The sequence below is a fragment of the Chiloscyllium plagiosum genome, chromosome 15 (genome assembly GCF_004010195.1).
Source record: "Chiloscyllium plagiosum isolate BGI_BamShark_2017 chromosome 15, ASM401019v2, whole genome shotgun sequence".
In the NCBI taxonomy this organism is placed as follows: domain Eukaryota; kingdom Metazoa; phylum Chordata; class Chondrichthyes; order Orectolobiformes; family Hemiscylliidae; genus Chiloscyllium; species Chiloscyllium plagiosum.
In genome coordinates this window covers 64,469,300-64,497,023 of record NC_057724.1, presented here as the reverse complement: position 1 = coordinate 64,497,023, position 27,724 = coordinate 64,469,300, and the positions used below count along the sequence as shown (strand labels likewise).

The window sequence follows — 27,724 nt, the reverse complement described above, 5'->3', positions numbered from 1 at the left end:
CTATCACCCTCACCTTAACCTCCTTCCACCTATCATATTCTCAACGCCCCTCCCCCAAGTCCCTCCTCCCTACCTTTTATCTTAGCCTGCTTGGCACACCCTCCTCATTCCTGAAGAAGGGCTTATGGCCAAAACGTCGATTCTCCTGTTCCTTTGACACTGGTGAGATCACATCTACAATGTTGTGTACAGGGTTGCTTTCCTTCTTTAAGAAAGAATGTCAATGCACTGGAAGCTGTTCAGAGAAGGTTTATTAAAATAAAATTTACAATAGGCAGATTGTATACATTTAAGTTTAGATTGAAACATAAAAAATCCTGAGTGGGCCTGTCAGGTGGATGTATAGAAGATGCTTCCTCTTAGGAAAAAATTGTGGTCTCTGTTCAAAAATAAAGAGCCACCCATTTAAGGCAGAAAAAAGTAATTGATCTCACGGATTGTGAATCAGAGAAACTCTCTTCCTCAAAATGCAAAGTCTACAAGGCAGAGATGGATAAAAAAACCTTGATAAACAAGGAGGTGGAAGAGTAGGTGGGAATCTGGAATTGAAGTTAAAATCAGACCAGCCAAGATCTTAATAAAGAATGGAGCAGGGTCATCTACCCCTGTTCTCAATTTCTCTGCCTGGTGGTTGATGGGATATGTTCATCCTGGAGTTCAGTTACTTGTAGTGCACCGCAAGGATCTGTTTTGGGGCCACAGCTATTTATCATTTTTATAAATGACCTGGTCGAGGCAGTAGAAAGGATGGGTTGGTAAACTTACGGATGACACTAAAGTCAGTGGAGCTGAGGACAGTGTGGAAGGATGTTGCAAGTTACAGAGGGACATAGATAAGCTGCAGAGCTGGGCTGAGAGCTATCAAATGGAGTTTAATGAATAAAAATGTGAGGTGATTCATTTTGGAAGGAGTAACAGGAATACAGAGTAGTGGGCTAATGGTAAGATTCTTGGTAGTATGGATGAGCAGAGAGATCTTTATGTCCATGTGCATAGATCCCTGAAAGTTGCAACTCAGGTTGGTAGGATTGTTAAGAAGGCATTTGGTGTGTTTATTGGTAGAAGGATTGAGATTCGGAGCCATGAGGTCATGTTGCAGCTGTACAAAACTCTGGTGCAGCCGCACTTGGAGTATTACGTAAAGTTCTGGTTGCTGTATTATAGGAAAGATGTGGAAGCATTGGAAAGGGTGCAGAGGAGATTTACCAGGATGTTGCCAGGTATGGAGGATAGGTCTTATGAGGATAGGCTGAGGGACTTGTAGCTGTTTTCTTTAGAGAGCAGAAGATTGAGGTGACTTAATAGAGACATACAAGATGATCAGAGGATTACACAGGATGGACAGTGGGAGCCTTTTTCCTCGGATGCTGATGGCTACCATGAGGGGGCATAGCTTTAAACTGAGGGGTGATAGATGTAGGACAAATATCAGAGGTAGGCTCTTTACTCAGAGAGTAGTAAGGGTGTGGATTGCCTTGCGTGCAACAGTAGTAGACTCGCCAACTTTAAGGGCATTTAAATGGTCATTGCATAAATATGGATGATAATGGAATAGTATAGGTTAGATGGGCTTCAGATTGGTTTCACAGGTTGGCGCAACATTGGGGGCCGAAGGACCTGGACTGCGCTGTATTGTTCTATGCACATGCATACTGTTTCATTCTAATACTGGAGACTTTCATGGGCTAAAATTACTTTTGAAAAGCAGATTTCTACAAACCTGATATGTTTGATTTAATCGCCTGACCAAGCTCAGCCAAGCTCATGAAACCATCAACAAAAAGGATCAACCTTACCCAAAATTGTAAAAGACACTGAAACTGAGATCTTTATCTCATGATTGGTTCACACCATTCAGCAATTTGCACACTGAGACAAACATTTCCTGCCGATCACCCAATTTATCAATAATCCAATGATAACACAGACACATAAATCATAGCATCACAGAATTATTATGGCACAGAAGGAAGTTATTTGGCCAATCACGTCTGCACCAGCTCTCTGAAGAAGCAGTATGACTCAGGTATTATTCTCTTGCCATTTCTGAATAATGCGGAGTATTATTTCTACTTAAATAATCATATCATGCCCCTTGAAGCTTTAGAATGACCCTGAGTCCACCACACTTACAGCAAGTACATCCCTGAATCTAATTACTTGCTATGTGAAAAGGCTTTCTCTTACATCACATTGGCTTCTGTTGCAAATTACCACTTTGGTGCCCTCTCATTCTCGATCCTTTATGAGAGGGGAACAATAGCTTTCTATCAATTCTAGCCAGCCCCCTCATGACGATGACATCTTCTATCAAATCTCCTCTTTGCTTTTTTCTCTCCAAAGGAAAAGTCCCAAATTCACTAATCTATCTGCAAAACTTAAGTTTCTCATCTCTGGAAGCAGTCCCTCAAATTTCTCCACTCCAATGGATGCATATCCATCTTAAAGTGTGGTGCACAGAACTGTACACAATACATCAGATGAGGTTCAACACTAGACGTCGAATTAGTGTGTCCTCTTTGCACTTGTATTCTATGTCCCCTAGTAACAATGCCAAGGATAGTATATGCATTATCAACCACTCACTTTACCTAGGAGAAAGTGAGGACTGCAGATGCTGTAGACCAGAAAAGAGAGTGGGGTGCAGGAAAAGCACAGCAGGTCAGGCAGCATCAGAGGAGCAGAAGAATCAATGTTTTATCAGAAATGAGGCTTATGAGGCGAGAGAGTGGAGAGATGAATGGGAGGGGATGGGGCTGGGGGAAGGTAGCTTAGAGTGCAATAGGTAGATGGAGGTGGGGTAATGGTGATAGGTCAGGGAGGAAGGTGGAGCAGATAGGTAGGAAGAAATATGGACAGGTAGGACAGTTCATGATGTGATGCCGAGTTGGAAGGTCGTAACTGAGATAACATGGGGATGGGGAAATGAGGAAGCTAGTGAAATACACATTGATGCCATGGGGTTGGAGGGTCTCAAAACAGAAGATGTGTTGTTCTTCCTCCAGGCGTTGGGTGGTGAGGGTGTGATGATGGCGGAGGCTCAGGACCTGCATGTCCTTGGTGGAGTTGGAGGGGGAGTTGAAGTGTTCGGCCAAGGGGCTGTGGGGTTGGTTGGTGCAGGTGTCCCGGAGATGTTCTCTGAAGCACTCTGCGAGTAGGCATCCTGTCTCCCCAATGTAGAGGAGACCGCATCGGGAACAAGAGATACAATAAATGATGTGTGTGAAAGTGCAGGTAAAACTGATGGATGTGGAAAGCTCCTTTGGGGCCTTGGACAGAGGTGAGGGGTGAGGTGTGGGCGCAAGTTTTGCTATTCCTGCGGTGGCGGGGAAGGTGGGTTGGTGGGGTGCCATGGACCTGACATGAAAATCGCAGAGGGAATGGTCTTTACGAAAGCAGATAGGAGTGGAGAGGGAAATATATCTCTGGTGGTGGGATCCGTTTGTATGCGGCGAAAATGGCAGAGCATGATGCGATATATATGGAAGTTGGTTGGGTTAAGGTGAGGACTGGGGAAGGGGGGGGTCTGTCCTTGTTGCGGTTGGAGGGGTGGGTTCAAGGGCAGGGGTGTGGAAAGTGGATGAGATGCACTGGAGGGAATCATCCACCACATGGGATGACCATTGCGGTCTTTGAAGAAGGAGGCTGTCTGGTGTGTTTGGTGGTGGAATTGGTCCTCGGGGAGCAGAAACAGCGGAGGCAGAAGATTAGATTAGATTAGATTACTTACAGTGTAGAAACAAGCCCTTCAGCCCAACAAGTCAACACCGACCCGCTGAAGCGCAACCCACCCAAACCCATTCCCCTACATTTACCCCTTCACCTAATACTATGGGCAATTTACAATGGCCAATTCACCTAACCTGCACATTTTTTTTTGGACTGTGGGAGCAAACCGGAGCACCTGGAAGAAACCCTCGCACACATGGGGAGAATGTGCAAACTCCACACAGGCAGAAATTGAACCCGGGTCTCTGGCGCTGTGAGGCAGCAGTGCTAACCACTGTGCCACCGTGCCGCCCACGGTATCTGGTACCTTACATCATCGTCAGTCAGTAATAATTGGAAATAATAATCCTCCACCTCCGCTGAATCTGTTCCCAAGAGGACCAATGACTCTTTAGAGAAGATCACATTGGGAGCACCTGATACAGTAAACTAGATTGGTAGAGAGGCAGGTGAACCTCTCTCACCTGGAAGAACTATTTGGGGCCCTGGATGGAGGTGAGGGGGTGCAGTAATGGTAGGTTTTGCATCTTTTTCGGTTTCAGAGGAAGATACCTGGTGTCTTCTTTATATTGGGGAGACCAAACGTAAACTTAGGGAACGGTCCCCCGAGCATCTCATCTGGGCCTGTAGCGGTTGACCAGATCTCCCAAACACCTCCCTTTTTTTTCACCCAACCATTCCCATGACCAACCTTGGCCTCCTCCAAAGCCACAACGAACCACACAGCAAACTGGGGAATAACACCTCATCTTCTGCCTGAACAGCCTAAGGGAAGAATCAACTTTGAGTTCTCCAATTTCAAGTAATCTCCCTTCCCATCCCCTGACTCCCTTCCCAGCTCTTCCCTCTCCCTTCCACTCGTCCCAGCCACCTACCGGATTCATTCCTCCCACTGACCAACCAGGTTGTACCCTCTGCCTGTCTTCACCCATTCCCACTTCACCACCCTGCCCCTGCCACCCCCTTTATCTGCAGCTCCCCCTACACTCACTCCCGGTCCTGAAGAAGGGTTACACCTGAAACGTCCTAATGCTGCCTGGCTTGCTGTGTTCTTCCAGCCTTCTGACTGTCTACTTTGGATTCTAGCATCTGCAGTTTCTTTTGTCTCTAATGAATGGAAAAGCTGGGGTTGTTTTCTTAGAGAAGAGAAATTTGACAGTAAATCTGAGAGAAGTCTTGAAAATCAGGAGAGCTCATGATTGATTATGCAAATTAAAAAGAACTGGCTAAACTATTTTGGAATTTTATTGCTGACTTTTAATACTTCTTATTCAAGTTATAATTTGGATTGCACTTTCTGCATGTAGTGAAGATGTATTTCACTTGTAGGTTTTGCTTATGAGCAAAACTTTTATGCAAACAAAAGATAAACTGAATGACACATCTATAATTTTTAAAACTCTAATCTTCTTGGAGTACATTTTGTTCAAAGCAATGTTTGAACAGAAAACAAATGACCTTATTTAAATTAGACTTTAATTACCTGTTTCTTTTAATCTATTTCAGTGTATTATTCTTAAGCTAACAAAGGATAAGAAAAGAAAAAAAAGGAGAAAGGAAGACTTACATTTGTGTTGTGCATCATTATTTAGAAACAATTCAAAATGTTTCACAAAACACTGCTGCTTTACAAGTATTCACCATGTTACTTTGACAAGAAGAATTTTGTATGAGAAATGCTTGCATTTATTAGGCATGGGCAATATAGGGTAGCACTGGAACAGCACAGTTAGTGTTAAATTTCCACATGAGAAATTACTGCAAAAGAAGAGAAGGTCTTATGAGGTTAAAAACCAAAAGAACTTCTGGATGTAGGTTTGCCCGCTAAGCTGGAAGGTTCGTTTTCAGATGTTTTGTCACCATACTAGGTAACATCAGTGAACCTCTGGATGAAGCACTGTATTTAAGGATACTAGTGAGAGTGGGTCATCAATTAGCCACTAAAGGACATGACCCACTCTCACTAGTATCCTTACAGACAGAGGTGGAAGAACACCACCTCGACTGGGACAACACACCCACCTTAGGAAAAGCCAAACAGAGGCACGCACGAAAATTCCTAGAAGCATGGCATTCCAATCAGAGCTCTATCAACAAACACAATGATTTGGATCCCACTTACCACCCCCTGAGAAAACCAAGAAATGACATCACCAACCCAAGGAAACATAAACATAATTAGAAAGTGGGCCATACCACCAGTGCTTCATCCAGAGGCTCACTGATGATGTTACCTATTATGGTGATGAAACGTTGCAAAACAAACATTCCAGCTTAGCGGGCAAACTTACATCCAGAAGTTCTTTTGGTTTTTAACCTCATAAGACCTTCTCTTCTTTCGCAGTAATTTCTCATGTGCAAATTTAACACTAGCTGGTATACATGTTCAGAGACCTATACTAACAAATGAAAAAAGAACATAACTATTTATGCCTGAAACGCTAATTCTCCTGCTCTTCGGATGCTGCCTAACTTGCTGTGCTTTTCCAGTGCCACACTTTTCGACTCTGACTCTTCAGCATCTGTAGTCCTCACTTTCTCTGTAAGCAATACAGTAGCCGTGCCAGTAACATCCGCATTTCATGAACTAGTTAAAACAAAGTCAATGAAAGAAACTAGGATAATAGATCAGCCATGTGGTTAGGGTTGTCTAGGTGGGCAAGTTGGGGTTGGGTTCCGGGAGGAAGTTCTCGAGTTGGGTCTGAGGGACATAAAGTGATGTGGGGGCATTGCACTTCGGGGTTGTATCAAGTAGGGTTGGACCTACTGAATAAGAGCTAGGCTATTTATTTACCAGCCTAACCTTTCCTGAGTAACTGTTTTATTTAGTTTCATTTGAATGCCCCCTTCAACTTAAATAGTCCATTAGAGGGTTATGGGTGTCTGGGAATTGCCCAGCAGAATCTTCAATTTCACAGGCAATTCCTTCAGAGTCTGATATGACAGGAATTTTGCAGGGTCCATGAGAACAAAGTCCGGTTAATTGAAAACCTGGGCATAGTTATGTTCTTTTTTCATTTGTTAGTATAGAAGGTCTCTGAACATCTGTACCAATCATAGAACACAGAATCAGTGTTAAGTTTCCACATGAGAAACTACTGTGAAAGAAGAGATGGTCTTATGAAGTAAAAAACAAAATAATTGTGGATGCTGTAAATCAAAAGCAAAAACAGAAGTTGCTGGAAAAGCTCAATAGGTCAGGCAATATCTGTGAAGAGGAATCAGAGTTAATGTTGCGGGTCCAGCAACCCTTTCATCAGAACTGATGGCAGTGAGGAAAATGTTGTATGCAGAAGATAAGGTGGAAGGAGGGGGATGAGGAGTAAATGATAGGTAGGGATAGAGCTGAAAGACAGAGAAGAACGGTTGGACAGACAAAAGAGTGAATAGCGATCTGGCTGGGAGAGTGAATAGCTGTTAATAGAGGCTGTTAGTGGCTAACAATAGGTAGTGTGTAATGGGAGACTATGTGATAACAAGGCCTGGTGTGTGGTTAGGGGGCTAGAACATGGGAGAGTTCAAGTTTTAAAATTATTGAACTCGATAGTGAGTCTGGAGGGCTGCAGGCTCCCTTGCAGAAAATGAAGTGTTGTTCTTCCAGCCTACACTGAGCTTCTACAGCACTGTAGCAATCCAGGGAACTTGGTGGTGGGTTTAAGTGGCAGGCAACTAGAAACTCAGGGTAATTTTCAGGGGCAGAACATAGGTGTTCTGCAAAGCAGTTACCAGTCTACGTTTCGTTTCCCCAATGTACAGGAAACCACGCTGTGAAAAGTGAATGCAGTACAGTAAATTGCTTGAAGTGCAGGTAAATTGCTGCTTTGTCTGGAAGGTATGTTTGGGCATTGGATTTGGAGGAGGGTGACGTTGAATGAGCAGGTATTACACCTTCTGTGACTGCAGGGGAAGATGTCATGGGGCTGTGGGGAGGGGGGCGGGGGGGGTTGGGAATGAAGGAAGAGTGTTCCAAGGTGTCCTGGAGGGAATGGTCCCTGCGGAAGGCAAAAAAGGGAGGGGAGAATAAAATGTGTCTGGTGGTGGCATCTTACTGGAGGTGGCAGAAATTGCAACTAATGATCTTCTGGTTGTCTATGCAGGTGGGATGGTAGGTAAGGACAAGGGAAACCCAATTGTTGTTGCGGGAGGGAAGAGTAGGGGTGAGGGTGGAAGTGGAGGAGATGTGTCAGACCCGGTTGAGAGCACTGTTGACAACTGTGTTGGAGAATCCTCAGTTGAGGAAGAAAGGAGACATTTCGGAGGGTTCACTGTCGAAAGTGGCCTCATCGGAAAGTTGGAAGAACAACACCTCATTTTCCACTTGGGGACTCTGCAGCCCTCCAGACTCAATATCAAATTCAACAGCTTTAGGGCCTGAACTCTCCATGTCCTAGCCCCCAACCTCACAGCAGGTCTTATCACATAGTCTACCATTACACACTACCTATTCTTAGCCACTAACAGTCTCCCAGTTAGATCATTATCCACTCCTTTGTGTGTCACTGTTCTTCTTCCACTCTGCCTCTATCCTTACCTATCGTTTACACCTTACTCACTCCCTCACCCTAACTTCATTTTCATAGCTACCATCAATTCAGAAGAAGGGCGACCGGAACTCTGGTTTCCCTTGTCCTTACCTACCACCCCATCCGCATTGACAACCAGAAGATCATTAGTAGCCATTTCCGCCATCTCCAGTTAGATGCCACCACCAGACACGTTATCCTCTCCTCTCCCTTCTTTGCCTTCTGCATGGGCTGTTCCCTCCGGGACAGATGCTGCCAGACCTGCTGAGCTTTTCCAGCAAATACTCTTTTTTATGTCTCATGAAGTGATGCCTGAAACATGGGTTGTACATAGAAGATGGTACTTACATAACTGTGACTAAGACAGAAATCAAATTACTTGATTCACACATTACAAATTCTGTGAAGATTTCTCTTGCCATAAGGAGGTTGAAGCAATGGATCAAGTTATATCTCTTAGGATATATAAAGACCTGGCTATCCAATGAGACGTGACAGAGTGTTAGAAATGAGAGTAGCACTGCAGACCATGCAGTCCCTTAAGATTATTAAGGGCGGCACGGTGGCCCAGTGGTTAGCACTGCTGCCTCACAGCGCCAGAGACCCGGGTTCAATTCCCGCCTCAGGCGACTGACTGTGTGGAGTTTGCACGTTCTCCCCGTGTCTGCGTGGGTTTCCTCCGGGTGCTCCGGTTTCCTCCCACAGTCCAAAGATGTGCAGGGTCAGGTGAATTGGCCATACTAAATTGCCCGTAGTGTTAGGTAAGGGGTAAATGTAGGGGTATGGGTGGGTTTCGCTTCGGCGGCTCGGTGTGGACTTGTTGGGCCGAAGGGCCTGTTTCCACGCTGTAATTTAATCTAATCTAATTATTATTCTGCTAGTCAATATCATTTTTAGCCTCAACTCAACTTTCTTCCCCACTTCCAGGATCTGTTGATTCTATGGCAGATCAAAAGTCTGTATATGTTCACCTCAAATACACTCAATGATAGAACACTCACCAACATTCTGGATAGAGAACTGAATATTCACAACCGCCTGAATTATTCCTCCACTCAGGCTTAAATGATTAACTTGTTCCAATGCAGTGCATTTATTTAAGCAGATGTCTATCTAACAGTTTTAGAACTCTTGCTAATTTTTCTTTACTTTCATCATTTTGATTTGGAGCTGTGGACTGAGAGCTGAAGGTGACCCTTGAACTGTGAGCAGGAGTTTGTTTTAAAACAAAGAAAGAGAACAAACTGATAAATTGATATTTGCTTATGAGGTCAGGCCTGGAAGTTAACTGCAGGTTAACTCTTGTTCAAAGTACTCTGTAAATATTTCAAAAGCAGAGAGGTATTATGCTCAAACAAAGGACAGATATTTGAATATTAATCAGGGCCTCACATAGAGTAATGTTGAAATAAAACAGAAAGAGAAACCAAGGTTTGAATTGGTTTTGAACTATGTGTTTTGTCAGAAGGATTGTGGCTGTCAAAGCTATAGGGTGCAGGTTTGATTGCTCACTGGTTATCCAGCCATTATCAACTTATTCAAAGTCCAGAGAATAGAAACTCAGTTATGAGTAATAAGTGAAAATTCCTCACAGCCTATTGGTAGCAGTTTGCATTGGCCGACATCTTCAGGAACCACAAAAGATACAATTCCAATGTGCCTTTGATATTATGGATTGTGGAGACTACATCTCTGTAGTTTTTTTTGGTTTATCCTTTAATTGTGTCTGTTTGCCTTTGTGAAGGTAGGGGCTACAATCAAAAAATTGTAGTTTAAATCATACACATTATTAAGATGACCTCGTTTAACTTTGATGTGGAGGAGCCAGTGTTGGACTCAGCTGGTCAAAATTAAAAATCATACAACACCAAATTATAGTCCAACAGGTTTATTTGGAAGCACTAGCTTTCAGAGCACGAACCTGACAATTACCTGATGAAGGTACAGCGCTCTGAAAGCTAGTGCTTCCAAATGAACCTGTTGGACTATAACCTGGTGTGGTGTAATTTTTAACTTTGTGTAACTTTGCTCATCTAAAGCTACCGCATTAATAACTTCTTAGTTCTTTTGTTTAGCCTAAAAACCTGTCTGGTATCAATTATTCACAAAGTCTAATACCGGTTATTGAAATATTTAGTTAGGAACAATTAGGGTCAATTTTGAGGGCCACCAATTGTTCTAATTTTATGACGTTGAAAATATAAGGAAAGGGAGGCTGAGTTGATTTGGTTGTCTGTCTTCATGCTGTAATACATTTTACATTCTTTGGGGGCAATTCCATCACCAGATATCACATTCGTTAGTTATGAAAAAAAGCTACTGAAAACGGCCAAAGATACAGCAGGTTTCAAATATTACAGTGTAAAGAGGTTATAATAGGTCTCTGCAAGTGGATGAGCAGACCATAAGTATAATTCTCTTTGTAAAATAAATATTAAAGCAGTGATGTGCATCAGCACGGTAACATCAGGAACGAGGAAAATAGTCTGATCATAGATTTGCCATGTGAGTTCTATTTCTGCTGGAATTGATCAGGCTAAATAGATACTCAATGACTTGTTTTTAACTGAGGAAATATTTGCAATAGGGTGATTAGGGAAAGGCTGTTCAAGATGGTCAAGTTAAAATTGTTGCAAAAGTAATGCATAGGACCACCACACCATGGAAAGTTTTGTTGCAGAATGACTAAGGCAGATACCATTGTATCATTAGACAAGTTATCAGCAGTTGAAATGGAGATTTCAACATGACGGAGTTGGAGAACAGTGGGATCAATTTTAGATTGTGCTAGCAACGAATATTGGACATAAGCCAAGTCATTTACTAACAATTTTATCTATGATAGCATTCTTTAACTCACCTATTTTAAAAAAATCTTATCTGAAAGGCACAAACCATCACTGTGATGGAATATTCTCTACCTGCCTGGATGAGTGCAGCTCCAAAAACACTCTAGAAGCGTGACACTCTATGCAGGACAAAGCAACAGCTTGACTGGCACCACATCCACAAATATTCAGTTACTCCACCACTGATGCTAAGTATCAATATGTATTAGCTACAAAACCCAAGGCAGGAATTCCCAAAAATTCTTATGTAGCTCTTTCTAAACCTACGACCACTGGCATCTAGAAGGACATGAACAGCAGATATGTGGGAACACTACCATCTGCAAGTTCTCCTCCACCATTCTGACTTGGAAAAATATGCCGTTATTCCTTCACTGTTGCTGGATCAAAATCTCAGAATTCACTCCCTAATGGCTTTGTGGGTCTACCTATAATACATGGTCTACAGTTCAAGGCGGCAGATCACCACCTCCTTCTCAAGGGCAACTATGGACATGCAATAAATGCTGGCCTACATTTATTTAAGCAGATGTCTAACTAACAGTTTTAGAACTCTTGCTAATTTTTCTTCACTTTCATCATTTTGACTTGGAGCTATGAACTGAGAGCTGAAGATGACTTTTGAGGAGAACAAACTGATAAACTGATATTTGCTTATGAGGCCAGGCCTGGAAGTTAACTGCAGGTTGATTCCTGTTCACTGGTGCGACACCCATGTCCCGTATGTGAAATGAAATAAGCCTGCAATACGATCTTCAACATCATTCTATTCCTTTAGATCTATCCAAACTGATATTTGAAGTTAAGCTACTCAAATGATCTAAGGAAATAATTGTAGCTTCCATTCAAGTCTGTCTAAAACATGTCAGTATCTGTTCAGGAAGTAATATTCCAAAGAGGTCAACCTAGGGCAATGAATCCAGTGCTATTCCAAAATCTCCTTTCAATAATATATTCATTGCATTTTACAGATTTCATCCAATTTAAAATACATTTGCACCATACTGAATTTACATTGCTGCATGTCTACCGAATTTCATGACAGATCTAGGTATTTCCGTAAACATTGCTATAAATTTGTTATTTCCCTCTCTTTATTTGAGTCAATTGATAATCTAGCAAGGATACATTCAGCTTTGCAACAAGATTATTTAAACTTATTGGAACCAATAGGGATTCAAGATGATTCCATTTGGGACTCTAATTATTCTCCCAGTCTAAGATCTGAGCTTCTCTTTTTCAATTATTATCAACTTTTAAAATTTTGCCTTGGATCCCATTGCTGTTAACTGTTTATTCAGAGATCTTTAATGGGGAATTCAAGGTTTTTGGCTCAGTCCAGATTTCTAATAACGGATTATGAAGCCATTCTTCTGGAATGTGAAAATAATTTGCTGAACTGCAGTGTCCTGACGGAGAACTATGGAAAGACAAATTTTCCAAAATGTAAAGGCAAATAAAGTGAGAACATTTCCTGCTCAACAAATTGTTTTAAAACAGACTATCCTTCCTTGTCCTTTTCAACTTTCAGTAGTATCTAACATAGTTTACCAAACTATTCTTTTGTAATGGATGCCCACTGTTACCAACTGAGTGTGTTGCTTTCCTTGCTTCCATTCTTATTCAAATGAATCCAGAATTTACTTCAATGGTTTCTCTTCTTACTCATGTACTGCTATCTCTGGCACTACCAAGGATTAATTATAGGCCCCTCTCATGTGCTGCCACTCAGTGATATGTTCATAAAGCACAGTGTTAGCTTTGCTGATGACACCAAGCTTTACTTGGCCATCATTTTTCTCAATGTCCATATTGTTGTTAGATTAAAAGACTGCTTATTTGACATCCAGTACTAGAAGAGCAGATATTTCTTTCAATTAAATATTAGGAACACTAACATGATATTTTTCAGGCCTGCTTCAATTCCATTTCCTCAATACCAACTTCATCCTTCTTCTTTCGATAGTTTGAAGTTAAATCAGACTGCTGGCAACCATGGTACTGTTTTTTCACTTAACTTGAGCTTCTGACCACATAGTTGCACTATCATTGCCTAATTCCACCTCCATAACATCACCCAATTTTGCCTCTGCCTAAGCTCTCCTGCTGTTGAAACCTTTGATTTCTATCTTTACCTTCTGGCTTGGCTATTCCAGCCACTCCTGGTTATTTTCCCACATCTGACTCTCTGAAAAGTTGAGGCGATCCAAGACTTCATATCCTATGAGTGGCACTTTGGCTCAGTGGTTAGCACTACTGCCTCACAGCGCTAGGGACCCCATTTTGATTCCAGGCCTTGGGCAACTGTCTATGTGGAGTTTACACACTCTCCCTGTACCTGCGTGGGTTTCCTCTGGGTGTTCCGTTTCCTCCCATCGTCCAAAGATTTGCAGATTCGGTGGATTTGGCCTTGCTATATTGCCCATAGTACTCAGGCATGTGTAGGCTAGGTGCATTTGTCAGGGGAAAGGAAGAGTAATAGGGTAGGGGAATGGGTCTGGGTAGCATACTCTTCAGAGGGTGGGTGTGAACTTGTTGGGTCAAATGGCCTGCTTGCACATTGTAGGGATTCTATGATTCTAACTTGTATTAAGCCCCATTCACCTTTTAACTCTATGCTTGTTGATCTATAGTGGCTCTACAGGGATCAGTGATGGCACCCCCTGCTGTTTGTAATATACATAAATATTTGGAGGAGAATCTAGGTGATTTGATTAGTAAATTTGCGGGCGACACAAAGGTTGGGAGAGCTGTAGGTAATGAGGAGGATTGCCAGAGAATACAGCAGGTTATAGATAGAACGGAGACTTTGGCAGAGAAATGGCAAATGAAAATTAATCTGGACAAATGTGAGGTAATGCATTTTGGAAGGTCTAATGGAGGAGGGAAGTATACAGTAAATGGCAGAACTTCAAGGTGCATTAACATAGAGGATCTAGGCATCAGGGCCACAGTCCCTGAAAGTGGCAACACAAGTAGATAAAGTGGTCAGGAAGGCATATAGCATGCTTTCGTCAGTCAGGGCACCGAGTATAAAAATTGGCAAGTCATGTTGCAACTCTACAGATCTTTGATAAGGCCACATTTTGAATACTGCATAAAGTTGTGGTTTACCAGAACGATATAAAAGCTTTGTAGAGGGTATAGAGAAGATTTACCAGAAAGTTACCTAGTTTGGAGGGTATTAGCTATAAGGAGAGATTGAGTAAATTTGGTTTATTATCATTTGAACATTGGAGGTTTAGAGGCAACCTGATAGAGGTTTACAAAATTACAAGAGGCATGGATAGAATGGATAGATAGAGTCTTTTCTTTTCACAGGGTAGAAATGTCAATTACAAGGGACACAGGTTTAAGGAAAATGGGAAAAGTTTAAAGGAGATGTGAGAGGCAAATGTTTTTACACAGAGGGAGCTAAGTGCCAGACATGCGCTGCCAGAAGTGGTAGAAGCAAATACAATAGCAATATTTAAAAGGCATCTTGACAGATACAAGACAGGCAGGGAATAGAGAGGTATGGATCACATGGTGACAAATGATTTTTAATTTAGAAAGGCATCATGTATCAATGCAGGTTTGGTGGCCAAAGGGCCTGTTCCTATGCTGTACTGTTCTTTGTTCTCGACTAGAGATATATTGATTTTAAAATATCCATTTCTTGTTTTCAACTCCCTACTCTCTATCTCTGCATAGCATCCAGATCTAGAATCCTTTGAGATAACTACATACATCTAAATGTATTTTTTTTTGAGCATCTCCAATTTTAACTCCTGTATTGGCTACCTAGGCCACAGGTTCTGAAAGTTCCTTATTAATTTTCTCTACCTAATTTGCTTTTATCGTTCAAGATACTTCTTTAAGGCTCCTTCTTTGACCCAACCTTTGGTCATTTAATCTAATACCTCTCTGAGGTTCAATATGATAACTTTTCTGTACTTGTCCAATGGGGTTGTTTTACTGTCTTAAATGAACTATGTTAGTATAATCTGAAACTAATGACGGTTGGAGTTCTATGCCTTCTTGGGAGCTTCAACATTCTGGGAATACAAGTCTATGAGTCAATACTCTTGTTTTGTGCTCCTGCTGAAAGCATGCTTAAAGGTCCATAATGCTATAACACTAATATTACAGCTCCATGTTGTGCAATTAGTAAAATTGTCATCTGCAGGAGATTAACTAATTTGATAGGCTTTAATGTTAGCATTCTGTAGGTAGATTTATCAGCTACTTCATATTTTGTATTAAATTCCTTGGGATTAAAATCTTAAATTCTATATTTTCTGTTTGGAAAAGATTTGAAGGACAACTATGGAATCAGTAACTTTGAATGATGTATTGAGTGAGGCATTGCTGACTAATAGTGTGCCTGGAATACTTAATCCCATCATTTCATAGTAGTTTCTACATATGGGCAGCACGGTGGCCCAGTGGTTAGCACTGCTGCCTCACAGCGCCTGTAGACCTGTCTAATCTAATATCTGAAGGGAAACAAAATTTAGGGTTACAAGGGGAGTACAACTGAGTTGATCTTGCAGAAAACTAGCATGGAAATGTTAGAATGAATGGGGCCATGCTGTGCTGTAACCATGCTATGATTCATCCAGGATTCGTGTAAAGTTAAAGTACCTATTGTATATGATTGTGAGTTATTAAACTGTCTCCTTTAATTTAAAGTAAAATGGAAAATGTAATTTGCCACTAGTTCGGCCTGACTATAGCCCAAGTAGGGCTGAAGTTAAGCCTTACTGAAGTTTAACACCTGAACACGAAAAAACAGTAGAGCAACTGGTGTGGCCATGGCTAGACTTACCAACTATTAGATTCTGAATATCTGGAGAGTAAAAGAAAGACTTAAAGAGAAAAACAGTGAATATGTGGTATTCGAAGAGATGGACCTTATTGAAATTTAAAGACTGAGAAATTACCTATAGATACCTTGCTGCTGGAGTCAAATTGATTTATCAGTCTGTTTGGGGACAAAACAGCATTTTTAAATCAAAATTCTTCCAGCATTCAGTGTTTGCTGACTACAACAAAAAAAACTGTCTTATTTATTGAAACATCAGCAGTGTCTCGACACTAAGAAAACATTTGCCATGAAGTACAGTTCGTGACCGGGGCTTGTGCATGGAGTGTTTAAACATAAGGAGGCTGCTGTTCTGCAGTTAGTCTTCGTTTCTGGATAACGAAGAATGTTTATGCTCTCACCACCTCCCACAGGCATATTAGAAAGATTTGCCTCCCTGCCAAATAAGGATTGCAACTTCTGTGGGCACTGAATCCTACAGCTAGTAAATTCAAAGGATGTGATTCCAACCATTGTGCAGCAAGACCTTCTAACACTGTTGTATAATGTGTTTAATATACAAGTCCAAGAATAATTCACAGGAGCATAATCAGGCTGCAAAGGATGCAAAGAGTGACAACATCCTGGTCAGAGGCGAGCTTGAAGGAGAATTTTAAAGGCTGAGGAAGAAAGTATAGATCAATGGAACATTAAATCCTGGATAGCTAAAAGCAGGGCAGCCAAAGGTGATGAATGAAGGGATATAGTGGAACTCACAAGAAATGACAGTACAGGTACAAATGGGGGAGGTAATGGGGTAGTGTTAGGGTGAGTGTGAGTCAGCGAGGTAGGTTTGTGGGGTTAGAAAAGGCTATAGGAGTACGGTCATTAAATAACTTAAAAACAGATGGGAATTATAAATTGGTGTTACTGAGTTCCTTGGAGTTAAGTATGATAACAGAGCGGGAGAGTGAGATTAAGTGGTTGGAACTTGATGCACTATAGACTATAGCAGCAGGACATTGAATGAGTTGAAGTTTACCAATGGTGGAAAATTGGAGATTTCCCAGGAGAGCACAGGAGAAGATGATTTAGAAGTTGACAAATGATGAAGGCTTCAGTAACAGCTGGAATGGTGTAGGACTGATGTAGGCAATGTTGCAAAGGTGGAAAAAGGCAAATTTTATGATGGAAAGACAATAGACAATAGGTGCAGGAGTAGGCCATTCTGCCCTTCGAGCCTGCACCACCATTCAATATGATCATGGCTGATCATCCTTAATCAGTACCCTGTTCCTGCCTTATCTCCATAACCCTTGATTCTACTATCCTTGAGAGCCCTATCCAACTCTTTCTTAAATGAATCCAGAGACTGGGCCTCCACTGCCCTCTGGGGCAGAGCATTCCACACAGCCACCACTCTCTGGGTGAAGACGTTTCTCCTCATCTCTGTCCTAAATGGTCTACCCCGTATTTTTAAGCTGTGTCCTCTGGTTTGGCACTCACCCTGCTATTAGCCTTCTTCACTACCTGCTGTACCTGCATGCTTACCTTCATTGACTGGTGTACAAGAACACCAAGATCTCTTTGTACTGTCCCTTTACCTAAATTGATTCCATTTAGATAGTAATCTGCCTTCCTGTTCTTGCCACCAAAGTGGATAACCATACATTTATCCACATTAAACTGCATTTGAAAGAATATTGCATTTGAAGTTCCAGACAGGATCAAATAGATCACCAAGGTAGTGCTTAGCCTGGTTCATATGGCACAGTGGTTGGAGAGATGGAAGAATATACTTGAATGGACAAAATAATCTGGATTTGCTAGTGGTGCCAAGGACTAAGAAATCAAAGAAACCAGCAAAGGACACAGTTAAAGGCTATGAAAGAGGAAGGTGATCTGCATCAAAAAGTAGGTTGTAAAAGAACAGGTTACCACAATTTTAATGACAAAGAATTCACAAACTCCATGCACTCTTATTGGAGGTGAGGGCACAGAGAAAAATGATTGGATTTAAAGGAGATTGTTAGTAGCAGACAAAAACTAATACTTTAATTAAAGTTTAGCCTACGCCTGGAGAAAACTGCCATGGGCCCTCAGATGGATAGAGTCAGAGTCCAACAGCAGGAGGCCCTTCAGTTCATCGAGTCTGTGCTGAGTTATCTTCACTAATCCCATTTTCCAGCACTTGCCCCACAACCTTGAATGTTATATTTCAAGCACGCATCCAGGTACTTTATAAAAGTAGTGAGGGCTCCTGTCTCTATTACTCTCCCAGTCAGTGCATTCTTCACGTTCATAACTCTCTAAATCTTCTGCCATCAGCTTAAAAGGTGTGCCCCCTTGGGATGCAGAATTTAAAACATTTTAAGGCATTGGTAGATAGATTCTTGATTACCAAGGGATGAAACATTATCTTTCCCTTAATATACTTATAGAATATTTTGGAACTCTCCCTAATTTTACCAGCAAGTGTTTTCTCATGCCCCCTTTTTGCTCTTCTACTTGCTTTCTTAAGTTCCCCTCTACACTTTTTATACTCCATGAGGACCTTTGTTAATTTATTCCTTTTGTACCTGCTAAACATCTCTCTTTTCTTTCTTATTTAGCTTGAATATTCCAAGACATCTAGGGATTTCTAGGCTTGTTGGTCCTACATTTGACCCTCACGGGAACATTTGGACCTCAACTCTCCCCATTTCCCTTTTGAACACTCCTCAGTTTCTTGCTGCAGATTTTCCACAGGTAGCTGTTCCCAGTCTACTTTAGTCAAATCCTGCCCTATTTTAATAAATCTACCTTCCCTAATCAAAAAAACTTTCTTTGCAGACCATCCTTTTCTATAACAAGGTTTAACTGTACTGTGCTGTGGCTGCTATGACTAACATGTTCCCCAATTGCCAGCTGACCACATATTCAACTTCTTTTTCCAGAATAACCTCTAGCACTGCACCTTTCCTTGCTGGACTTCCTACCTGTTGAAATAAAATGTTCTCCTGAACACATTTACACCTTAATTACACTTTACACTCTAATTATTCCAATGAATGTTGGAGAAGTTGAAATCTTGGAAGTAAGTACCTTATTCCAGCCCCATGAACTGTCTACATATCTGCTCCTTTTTTGCCTGCTGTCAAAAGGGGCTTTGGACAATAGGTGCCTATTTGCACCTATGCCTCCTTTATTCTTCTAGTGGAAAGTGCTTCTCTGCTGTGTACTATATTGAGGCTCTGTTGTGTTTTTGAAAAATGGCGGCGGGCTCCTTTACATGTTTAGGTCAATGTATTTTCAGAACTTGGCAGCACTTTACAGCTTTCAAGCTGAGAGTTTAGTTGGTTTGATTTGCAGTACACTCTGTACTTTCTTTACAGTCAGAGTGAATTTACTACATCACTCACATGCCACCTTGGATGCATGAATACACATGGCTGTGCCTACAATTTTAGGAATTTTGATAAAAATCTAATGATTGATTAATTTTCCTTTTCTTTTTCTATAATTCAGCACTCCAGTGCTCACACTTTGTTTCAGTTATTTACTGACTGAGTTACTATGGTGAGTCTTTATACTTTGCTGTTATTCTCTTCTTGCAAATGTTTTAATTGTGTTTCTTATTTGAAGATACTTCCTTTATCTTTCCAATGATCTCTACCAATTGCCTTCTTTTGCTTTAATAATCTGTAATGGCACCTTTTTTCTCAGCTATTTCTCACTCAGGTATTGCAGCTGTAAAGTCACCATAGAACCAAGGACCATCGGGCTGTTCTCATTAGATAGTGAGAATATTTGGTAGCTTAACTTGAGGATCACCACACCTCAACAAAGGGGCAAGGTTGAGTTGAAGGGACCTTCATGGTAGCCTCATGGATCGAACCTGGACTGTTACTGTCACTCTGCGTCACAAACCGACTATACAGTAAACTGAGTTAACCTACACCGGTAGGCACCAAATCAAGAGTTGAGAAAGGCTACAACAGGTAGAATGGGAGTAGTCTTAATTTGACAACTGATGGCATTGAAGAAGGGACATCTCAGAACATCCTTGCCCATGACTTGTAGGCAAACTGTCATCATGTTGGGTTTAAGTTGCTCTGTGTGGTTGTGGAAACTATATGCTAGTTGAAGCTTTTAATTGTGTGTGGGAAGGATACAATGGCAGAAGTAATAGTCTGAACGGGGAAGTTTGTCAGCATTCTTTTGTAAATTATTTATATTTATGTCAAGATTATCTTTTAGGGTGTACAGACCGGAAACAAATCATGGTAAATCTGGTGATCGCAAAGTTGAAGAAATACCCTATGGGTATGAGAAATCTTGGTGCATGATAAACGATCATGAAGATTGGATCCAAGAATTATATTTTTCTTGCAACTTGATTGTATTGATATGTTTCTGCAAAAACATCTGGTATGGAATTATGAAATTTTTTTTACAAGTATCAAAGAAACAACACTAACTGAATATCCTAAGAATATAAAGATCTAACCATAAATTATAATATTTGACAGAAACAGTTCAAAAGAATAATGTTTTTTACAATTATAATGGATAGTAAAATGCAATACTTTTTTAGTTAATAAATTCTGTCTCCAATAAGTATTTGTATCTTCCGAACCAATGTCAACCTAATAAAATTTCTTGACACATAGTACTGTGATGTTTCTATTGTTGGCATTGTGAATAAAGAGTCAGTAATGTAATTGTTTATCAATATTTTGAGATAGCTATCATAATTTTGCATTCCATTCGTTTTGCATCTAAAGCTGAGTGTTCTCACAAGTATGATTCTGATGAATATAAAGTTCTACAGTTAATATTTAGTATATTGTTTGGTGTTCTCTTTTGCATTAGATGTTAACTGAGGCTGCTGCTCAAGTGAATGGAAGAGGTCATATGACACTACTCAAAGAACAAAATTCTGATACCACCCAATGTTCTTCCTTTGAGCAGCAGGACAAGAAACAAATCAGCAGATCGTTTGCCCATGTGCTGTATGTGGGCCCTTGTGCTCAGATGGCCTCCATGTTCACTTTCATAACAAAGAATACAGTTCAAAAGTAATTCATTCACTTTGTATTCTCATGAATGCCTGAAGGTACTACATAAATTCAAGTTCCTAGTTTGCCTGAACCAAAGCGTATTACTTAGTGATTCTATCCATTGGCATACATGGGTGCAAGACTTTGTGGTCCTGAACGTAAATCCAACAGTTAAGCCAGGATCATACCACTGGTGCCCTCTAGTGCTGAAGCTGCCAGGATTGTCACATTTCAGTATTGTGACAGCATCCAGCTTTCCTTGTTTACAAGTTAAGTTTGTTGTCTTTGTTTTACTGCTCTCTGCCCACCATGAATATGGCTGTCTTAGAAACATACAACTGAAGTGCTGACAGTGTATTTAAAAGTGCACTAATTGTCACTAGGCTTATAAACAGACAGTGCAATGTTGTTTTCTTTTGTAGGCATGTCCTAAAAAATCAATTATTTTCTCTTTTTGAAAATCCTTAGCTGACGTTAATTGACTTCATGATCTAGAAGCTAAAATAGAAGCCTGCAAGATATACAAAATATAGTAAAAAAAGCTAAATTATTAGAATTGCGGCAACTGTAGAAACATTTTATGTGATGGATACCTTCAAAGTGAGTTAAGACTGAAAATCTGCCTTAATATTGCGTAATGCAATGACTGAAAGATAACATAAAATCCTTCAGCTGGAGTAAAACATTCTGATGTAATTGTGTCTGATCTTTATAAAATATGGAACAGAAACCAATTGTAAATCACCCATCTTGATCGTGAATTGCTGTATTGACTTTTATGCACATGCTCTAATAAAGAAAATAATGAGCACTTTTTTTTCTAAAATGTCAAAATTGATGGCTTTGCGTCCTACAAAAAGAAACCTGAAAGATAAACTGTGCTGATGTAAATGAATATTTTCGGTGACTGTGGAAATTGTTTAACAATTTGCTTCACCTAATCTACAAACTGTGGTAAAAGGAGATGAACTGATCCAATTCATATTGGGAATTGTAATGATTAGATAATAAAAATACCATTTGGCACAAAAAGAAATAGAGATATTTGCGCTTATACTTGACGGAATATATGAATGCTAATCACATGTATCATCATTCACCTCTAACATCATGATACCATTTCATTTGGATGCCGAAATACAATGTTCTCTTACAAAATAAAAGTTTTTTTCTCTTATAATGTGTTGCAGATTGTTAAAAGAAAGATTATTTAGATTTCCACATATAGCACGAACTTTCAGAAGTCAGAAGCCTTTAAGCAGGTTTGAAATTGCAGTCCATTATTTGCAATGAAGCTGCTCTGGGATGCTCTCCTACAAAATTATGACTTTTTGCTTTCTGACTAATGAATGGCAAATTTTGGCCTGCACACTTGCATTTTTCTGACTTCTTTCTTGTGAGCATAATTTTCTGCTGCAAGCACCAGATCTTCATACCCACGTATTTAAGAAATTTGTCCAATCCTAGAATTCCCACTCCTTTTATATATTGGCAAGTCTTATCAACATAGTCACAAAATAATACTTTTTGCAAGTGACATCCATAAAATTGAGAAATTGGCTAACATATTCAAGCTCAGAAATATGCTGACGTATCATTCCAAGGGACACTAACAAATTCAAAGATATTAAGGAAATGTATGAATATTGAGCATGTTTTATGCAAGATGGTTCAACCAAACTGGAAAAAATTGTGCAGAAACCTTCCTGAAAATTTAATATTCATCCCACAATTTTGGTTGCTTAAAAATTGTATACACACACAGTAATTGTACTTTTCCTTAAATCTAGACATCGTCGTTTATTTCCAAAAACAACTCCAGATTCTGTCCTGAGTTTTGATTTTTGATCAATGCTACAGCATTTCTAAAGGAAGAGTGAAGCTATTCAATATAATATAGGATCATAGTCTTTTAAATTACATCACAACAGGAAGTTAGTTGTCCATATTTTAGAAGTGTGGGTGGACAAAGCCAAAGTACTCCAACCCATCATATTATTTCTCCAAATATTTCAGAATGCCAGAAGGTTTCCAGAATGCCAGGCAGTTACAGAGGAGAAAAGAATTGCTGCAACGTTTAATGGGTGCATTTGCAAAGCTCACAACTCAAGAAGTCAAAAATGGCATTTTATAATTGGCACATGTTAAAAACAAATACTACAATGTAAATTTATAAATTTAATGATTAACATGAACAAAAAATACAATACCAGTATTAGTACCAATTTAAATAAAAGTAAAATTCAAACAACTTTCAATTTGCACACATTTTGGCAGAACCTGACAATTTGGTAACTTTTTAAAACTTCAGATGAGAAACCTGACTAATTCAGATCTCCATTGTCAATGATATCCAATTATAACGGGGGTGGATGATTAGACTATTGTCATCCCCATAATGAGTATGGGGAACTTTTGAAAATTACTTGATCGAAACAGTAAAAGAATTGTTATTAGTGAGTTTTGAGAAGATTTGTAGCTCAGGTTGAGGTTCTGGATGTAGGTTTACTTGCTGAGTTGGAAGGTTCATTTTCAGACATTTTGTCACCATACTAGGTAACATCTTCAGTGAGCTCTGGACGAAGCACTGCTAGTGATACCTCCTTTCCATTTATAGGTTTGGGTTTCCTTGGGTTTCCTTTCTAAATCTATAAATAGAAAGTAGGAAACACCAGCAGTGCTTCATCTGGATGCTCACTGAAGATGTTACCTAGTATAGTGACAAAATGTTTGAAAATGAACCTTCTAGCAGAGCGAACAAACCTATATCCAGAAGAATTGTTATGTTTGAAGAAACACACTTCTTTCTTTTGTAAGGCCAGATAAAAGTACTTTACAATAATAAAAATTTGCTGTATACAATTTTCTTTTGAAAACTAATTTTAGCTTTGCCTGTTAAAAGCTTTCATTTGTCATCAGTTTTAATTCATCTAACAATATTAGATATTCCTGCACTGTCAAAAGTAGCAAACAGTTCCCCACAAGGGAGATTCAGCATCACAAGAAGCCACGACAAACTGAAGGCATGGAATATAGCAGACCAAACATCAAGGATTTAGAGTCAAGCTTATAAAATGAGGTTCCTTATTAGGGAGGGAAGACTGTCACAGCCAATAGGATATATTGGTTGACTATTTTGGCAAATCGCAAATAAATTCTGTAATTTTAACTTACAGTCAGTGCACAGCACACTCCTAACAGAAATATTTTCACTTACTCATTAAATACCAAGTCTGGTGCAAAGTAGAGCATTCTGGAATTCACAATTCTATAAGACCTCCATCCCATTGCGAAGACCATAACTGCCATCCACGAATACTGTATGAGACTCATTTGGTCATCCACATGTAAATTGCGAAAACCTGTAGACAAGGAGCACTTCTGCTGAAATAATGTTGAATGATAATATGTACTGATCAGTACACAGCTGTGCAAACAGCAGACCTTCTTAGCAGAAAAAACAAAGAGCAAAAATTAACTATAGTGCAAATGTATACATAGATATTTGGAGTTTTGTGCACTAATCAGGTTGCATATTTTTAAACACATTCTCAAACTCATGGTTAAATTACTGTGCCAGTATTGATTCAAACTAAATTCAAATGCTGTTTATATTTTCATTTCATTACGAGCAGCTAAGTCTAAGCATGGTCATCTTATCTACATAAGCCATTTTTAGGGAAGTTTCTAACAAATAATTGTAGTTCCTGTTAATTTCTTGAGTTATAAATGGTTTAGATAACAGCTCCTCACTTGAAAAAAAAGCTTAGGCATTGCTGTCAACAAATATGTGATAAGAGCCAAAAATAGTAACAGTGAGAAGGTAAAATGTTGGTATATGCTGCTGTTTCGGTTCATTTCTGAATTGCTATAAGATAAATCTATTATGCGACTGATAAAGTGCTCAATTTATGCAGGAGACCAATAACCAAAGATCAGACCTTTAACAGTGAAGTGTTATATAGCACAGTAACTTTCTTTGCTCAATGCATTCAGTTCAAATGGATCTTGTGCTGCTGCAGAGCTTGGAGTGAGAATATTGGACTTTTCATTGAAAAAAACTGCATGTATTGTCCATATGCAGGACAGGGACTGTATTCAGTGCAGTATCAGTACTGGACCTGGCAGCTAAACCACATGTGATGTCACGCTGAATGCAAAATTCACCACCAAATACTATCTTTTGCTGCACATTAAAGCTCCCATATTTTGTACTGTTAATGATTGCAGAAATAAGCCCAATTGTGGTAAGGTTTAGCAGAAAAGCATTAGTATCACCTTGAGAAGAATTTGCAGTCAACAATCTAACATGCATATCGCACAATAGCAGTCAAAGTCAGCCTGATCATAAATTTTATGTGTAGAATTCCTTCCAGTATTGGTGTGCAAAGTTTCAGCAGCTTGCTGCCCACAGTTGTACCAAAGTCATAAATGTGTTATTCAGTCGGACCAATACTTTCTAAGATTAGTTGCTAATAGGAAAGGTACGAAGGAAACAATTCCAAAAACTTATTAAATTTGCAGATGTCTTAAATCCAAAGGATTATGAACTGGACTAATTTGGGCAATCTATACACGACTTTATGCCCATTACAAACGATAAAAGGATTACTGTATTTCACCTTGCATGTAATATCTAACCACTAGCATAGACTCATGCATTTCAATGTGTACTTACTCAGTAGCTTTCACAGCAGCTTCATTTTAAGAAAGCCATCTGTTTTACCGATTTTGAAAGTCAATAAAGGGTGGAAAGGACTACCCCAGTATAATCAGGATGATCTTTGCAGATCAGACCCAAATGTCTATGTACCAACTTTGGATAGAATGTAAGTATTTTAAAGCCTGTGTTTCAATCAGAATTATCAAATTGGTATTTCAAAACCATTCTTTAAAAGTCTGGTCTGATAAGACTTACAAATCCAAGCCTCACCTCCACCCTCTCCAATTCTGTAAAGTTTGACAAAATAACCTGTATGATCTAGAACTTCACTCTGAAAGAGATTTCAATGTACAGATCAATTACCAGAATGTCTAAGGCAAGTCACAGCACGGTTAAAAAAGAATCAAAAATGTCAATGAGTAATGAGTAGCAATATCAGCAGTGCAGTAATGAAGGCTGCCGCGCCTTCCAAGGAGTGCTAAATCCATATCAGTTTTTAATAGGATAAAGTAACTGTGCTGTATTCTTCTCATGCTCAATGGTTCAAATGAGCTATTAGCATTTCATACTGGGTAACTGTATGTAGTATAGGGCATTTATTTCTCATATTATATAAAGTTGGCAATTTAAGCTAAAATGGTATTTTTGCTTGATATCAAAGCCTCATTTTAAATAATTTAACATTAAATCTACCACTACTCTGAAGGAGATTTCCTGTGAAAGCAGTGCGTGCGCTGGCAGACAGCAGGGTTTTAGCAAATAGAGCTAGGGGTCTACCAGCTAGATCTCCTTGGAATATACAATGCAAGTACTCTTCATGTGAATCAGCCCCTGTCTAGTACTGCAGTGAGTAACTGATGTTGCCAATCATTAAGCCACTTCCTCTCATGCCTGGCAAATTGTAAACTTCTGAAGGGAGAGTGGTCATCACAGACTACCTACTTTTTCTGTTTTTAGTAAGGTTTGTAACATGAGTGATAAAATAAATTTTCTTAAATGTGCAATGTCCAAGTCTACAACAGTTTTTATGAGTAAATATATGTTTTGATTAACTTTAGGACTTTATCTCATTCTAACTGGAGCTCACAGTTGATTAGGAGCTCATAATTCCGTTTTATCAACGGAAAACAGCAAAATTGTTTGTGTGATCGATAAGCTTTGATAGTCCAGTAAACCACAAATAACCTTTTAATAACATATAAAAGGATGTTCCAGGCTTAATTGTTAACAAAATTGTTATCTCTAAACTTGACACCTCCATCCCTCTCCTGACCAGATTTTTCTCTACTCCAAAAACCTTTGAGATAATTCTATTCTCCATGTCTTAAATTTCACCAAATCCTATTCACTGACTGGCTTGGGGCTCACTGAACTACAGAGGGTCCCAGTCAAACCATGTCTCAATTCTAAAATTCTCATCCTGTTTTTCAAATTTCTTCATGGACTGCTCCCTGTCTTCTTCCTTTAAAATACTCCATAAAATATGCTCTTCGACCAAGCTTTTGGTCACATGCCCTCATATCTCTTCGTTTGTCTTATAATGCTCATTTGAAGCACCTTGTGATGGTTTATTACATTAAGACTGATTTACAAATACCAGTTGTTGTTGCATTATATATCAATTTATTCGTTGAATGCCATACTTAGCAATCACTGTTGTGGTTCTGTTCGGCGAGCTGGGAATTTGTGTTGCAGTCGTTTCGTCCCCTGTCTAGGTGACATCCTCAGTGCTTGGGAGCCTCCTGTGAAGCGCTTCTGTGATGTTTCCTCCGGCATTTATTGTGGTTTGTCTCTGCCGCTTCCGGTTGTCAGTTCCAGCTGTCTGTTGCAGTGGTCGGTATATTGGGTCCAGGTCGATGTGCTTGAATCTCATCCACAGATTCAATCAATAAGCACATCGACCTGGACCCAATATACCGACCACTGCAACGACTGCAACACAAATTCCCAGCTCGGCGAACAGAACCATAACAGTGATTGCTAAGTATGGCATTCAACGAATAAATTGATGTATAATGCAACAACAACTGGTATTTGTAAATCAGTCTTAATGTAATAATTAAAAAGTTGAGATTTGGGTTAGTGCAGTGGTAGTGTCCATATCTTTGAGCCAAAAGACAAGTCTCAACTGC

The 27,724-nt window shown here is 39.8% G+C and overlaps 1 protein-coding gene across 1 annotated transcript in view; it reads right to left on the bottom strand.

The window, feature by feature from the left end:
- ar (androgen receptor) overlaps positions 1 to 27,724 on the bottom strand; it is a 232,944-nt gene that overhangs the window by 54,709 nt on the left and 150,511 nt on the right. The window contains exon 5 of the mRNA XM_043705049.1: positions 24,147 to 24,291. Coding sequence (XP_043560984.1) covers positions 24,147 to 24,291 — 145 coding nt within the window. The remainder of the gene's footprint in view (positions 1 to 24,146; positions 24,292 to 27,724) is intronic.